Source organism: Quercus suber, unplaced genomic scaffold, assembly GCF_002906115.3.
Source record: "Quercus suber isolate HL8 unplaced genomic scaffold, Cork oak 2.0 scaffold_18, whole genome shotgun sequence".
NCBI classification, from domain to species: Eukaryota; Viridiplantae; Streptophyta; class Magnoliopsida; order Fagales; family Fagaceae; genus Quercus; species Quercus suber.
In genome coordinates, this window is record NW_027069483.1 from 1,196,392 (window position 1) to 1,200,295 (window position 3,904).

The window sequence follows — 3,904 nt, forward strand, 5'->3', positions numbered from 1 at the left end:
ATTACATAAAAGAGAATATGATGTGCGCTTTCTTCGGCTTCCGCAACATCAGTTGCGGAAGAATGACAAAAGTTATTCACTTAAGACTCTTTCTTTCTTAGTAGACTAAAAAGTCTTTGCATGCGTATATTCAAAGTCTCTCTACCAGTCTGCCAATGAATAATCAATGTTTGATAGGACCACACGGGTCAACTCCAGCAACACGGTAGATTTATAATTTCAGAGTCAGTCCCAATCACCTTGCTGGCCAACTCTAGCAACACAGCTGTCATGATTTTTAAGACTACCCACCAATAATTCAGATTCAACATTGTCGCCTTGGTCGTGTAGGAAACTGTAGAATTTTCTTATATTGTTGAAGACCAAATCAAGGCATATCTTGTCGGAGAAAATCATTGGATTGGAATAAACCAAGAAATTGTTTGACAGAGGAATTTGTAGAATTTAAGAAATCAATTAAAAATTCAAAATTTTAATTGATTTGTGTATGTAACTCCCATTATAAAGTAGGTTATATAATAATAAGAAAATGCTAACGAGTCCTTTAAGCATGTTAATAATTTATTTAAAAAATTTTTATAGAAATGAAAAAAAAGTAATTAATATTTTGACATTTTTTTCATTTTCGTAGTATTAAAATTTTCTAAAATAGATTACTAAAAGTGCCCTAAAGCACTCGTTAATATGACCCATAATAATATATCATCATTAAAGTGAATAAAAAACATATAGCTAGCCTTTTAAGCTCTTACTCGATGAATATAAGCCAAGTGAATGAACCAGGTAAACTCTCATTACCTATCTTATTTAGAAATGGAGATAGATTATTGTCTATAGGATAATAATAAAATGTCGTCAAATTAATATTATTATATTCACTTTTATAATAAATCTTTTATAGCTGTAAATAATTTTTTTTTGATAATAAGTAGTTCTATTTGATATAGACAAAACACTATTGCTTCCTATATTCAGAGTAGCCCATAACAAAGCTAGAGACTGCAAATACTTTTAACTAACAAATTATAGTTTTGTGATTCCCATAAACAAAATTTGGGTTCAAATGCCCCTTTGGCCCTCCCCTACTTGTATCTTAAGGAAAAAAATAATAATAAAGCATTTGATTTTTATCTTTTTAGGAACATTTTTTTTCTCCTCTCTCAATGGAAGTATGCGGAGTCATTTCCTCGCTCAAGCCAAGGGCCATTGACATGTACATATATTTAATAGCATTTGAAGTAGAGATAGTCCGATGTCCAATAATACTGTGGGCGTGTAGCACAAAGAATCTTAACAATATTGTTATGCCAATTATTCTTGCAAACCATCCCATATTTGGGTTTTGAAGTACAACCACATTTTGCCATTGGCCTTAAAAGACTAGCCGAGTACTAACACTTGTTTAATGAAGGAACATATCCAGCTCAAATCCCCTCTATAACATTTCCTAAGAAAAAAAAAATTACAAATACATTTTATACAGTACTAAGAAAAGAAGTTGGACTTGGAGGGATTGGGATATCTACAGTCCCTTCCAGCATTAGAAGAACCTTTTTCATCGAAGGACGAAGAGATGGCTCATCAAGAATGCACCAAAGTGCCACTTTAAATATTCTCTCCAATTGCCTTTTGTCAACATCCTTATCACTTACTAGTTTATCTAGCTCATGAGCCTCAAAGCAAGAGTATGCCCATTCTTCAAGAATAGCTTCTTCTTCAGGAAAACTCCAATCCACACTCTTTCTACAACATATAAGCTCCAACAGAACAATTCCAAAACTGTATACATCTGCTTTGACTGTCACTGGCTGGTTTCGATGCCATTCTGGTGCAACATACCCCTTTGTTCCTCGGATACCTGTAAAGGTATTGGTTTGGTCTGGCTTTAGTAGTTTTGCCAATCCAAAATCAGAGATTTTTGGGCACCTATATTCATCCATGAGTATGTTTTGAGGCTTTATGTCACAATGAATGATTTGTGATTCGCATTCTTCATGGAGATAAAGAATTCCCTTTGCTATGTTGCGAGCAATTTCTATTCTTTCATCCCAACAAAGTTTTTTTTCAGGTTTGAAGAGTATATCTGCAAGTGAGCCATTGCTCATGTACTCATATACCAAAAGCCTATTCTCTCCATCATGACAATACCCGAGCAGACGGACAAGGTTCTTGTGGTGTGTTCTTCCAATAACTTTCATCTCAGTTTGAAACTCTCTCTCCCCCTCAGTCAACACTTTCTCTAGTCTTTTGACGGCTACAATCTTCTGACCATTCCATATTGTTCCCTTGTAAACAGTCCCAAATGATCCTCTACCCAGCTCTTCCTTGAAACCGTTAGTCATTTTCTCAAGATCAGAATAAGTAAATGATCTTAGAGAAACATCCATGCTTAAATCAACATTTCCACTATTAGAGAGCCTTCTATATGCTCGGACTTGATTTTTATAAATTGCAATTGCAGAAATCACTGACATAATGAGTCCAAAAGCACCAAGTGGGATGCCCAGAATCATTATGTCCTTTCGAGAATATTTTTCACGTCCCACGGGCTCGATTTTATTTATGGTGGAAGTAGATATAGCTTCCTTGATGAATGCAATGTTTTCATCACTTAGAACCCTTATTCCAAATCTCAATGGAAGCTTTTGCTTTCGACAAACTCCATCTTTGTATGTAGCGGCTTCACAATTACAATCCTTCAGACATGCTGCTTCACAATCGTCTTTGGTCAATATTGTTAGGGAAGAAAAAGAATTATCTTCCCATACAGTATTAGGTACTGCTTGCATGATATATTTCATACTTTCATCTTTGCTCTTGCAACTTTCTGCAGTGAAATTCCTTTCACAACCTGAGCTCCAATTTCCCTCGATAACACTTGCAAAACCTGGAAGACATAAGCAAGTAGCATCCTGATCGTTCATAGTGCAAAACCCATTGAGACCACACAGGCCCTTAGGGTCACACTTATTAACGGAAGATGACCATATGACTGAGAAATTCCCATTCTTATCCAAATTGTGTGAGTGTAGCCTGAAGATCCCATCGGCATCAATTCGCATAAAATACACTACATCTTTTGTTGGATATCCGCCTTGAGTCAGATTTTTTAAGATTGTGCCGGTGGAATTGAGCAAGTAAAGATGACCATCATCATCCAGACATAGTGAAACATTACTGCCTTTTCCATCTGTTCCAGAAGCCCAATAAGCATATTCAGCCGTATCTGAGGTTTGCACTGGGTACTGCACAAGGTTTCCATCCGTCTGCATTTTCAGACGAAATATTCCTTTCGATTGATCAGATTCTGAAACACTTGAATACAACTCATTTCCAGCTGTGAGACGCTGACCTTGTAAGAGGGTATTCGTTGGGGATTCAAAACTTTGCCATATAATCTTCTTATCCGAATTATAGATAACAAAGTTTCCCGAATCAAGCATTGATGCTGATGCTGCACGTTCAGGGAGATCAGCAATGGCCGTCTCTGCGCCTTGAGCCGATTGCATGATAAGTCTACCATCACTAGTGAAATTCAATGTAACACTAGCGAGAGCTGGAGGTTTGTCTCGGATGGCTGTCCAGACTACTGTCTTTTCAGGAATCCCAGCAAAAAAAACTCCAACAGCATAGCCATTGGCTTGTTGGTAGAAGCCAAAGGCATAGAAACCAGATTGTGACTGCCATGAAGACTTGGAGGTAGGTGTTAAAGAAGAGCCAAGGTTTACAATGGACTCCCCTTTTTGAGCTTCAATAGTGATAATTGCTGAGAGAAAAATAAAAAACAAGAGACTTGCCATTACAAGAAAATAGCTAGTTCTCCCTGTTATTCTATCACTCTGTTTTCAAATGAAATGTGACTCACACAGCTCCGTATATAGTCAATAAAAAAGAAGAGACTTGC

General features: G+C 36.6%; 1 protein-coding gene across 1 annotated transcript; it reads right to left on the bottom strand.

The window, feature by feature from the left end:
- Window positions 1-1,290: 1,290 nt before the first annotated feature.
- On the bottom strand, window positions 1,291-3,904 carry LOC112005030 (G-type lectin S-receptor-like serine/threonine-protein kinase LECRK1). Its single transcript, XM_024037282.2, has one exon. The coding sequence runs from the start codon at window positions 3,798-3,800 to the stop codon at window positions 1,476-1,478; it is 2,325 nt and encodes a 774-aa protein (XP_023893050.1). The 5' UTR covers window positions 3,801-3,904; the 3' UTR covers window positions 1,291-1,475.

What these genes read in the sequence shown, in the direction of transcription:
- LOC112005030 (XM_024037282.2), bottom strand. Translation starts at nt 3,800, where the DNA reads ATGGCAAGTCTCTTGTTTTTTATTTTTCTCTCAGCAATTATCACTATT.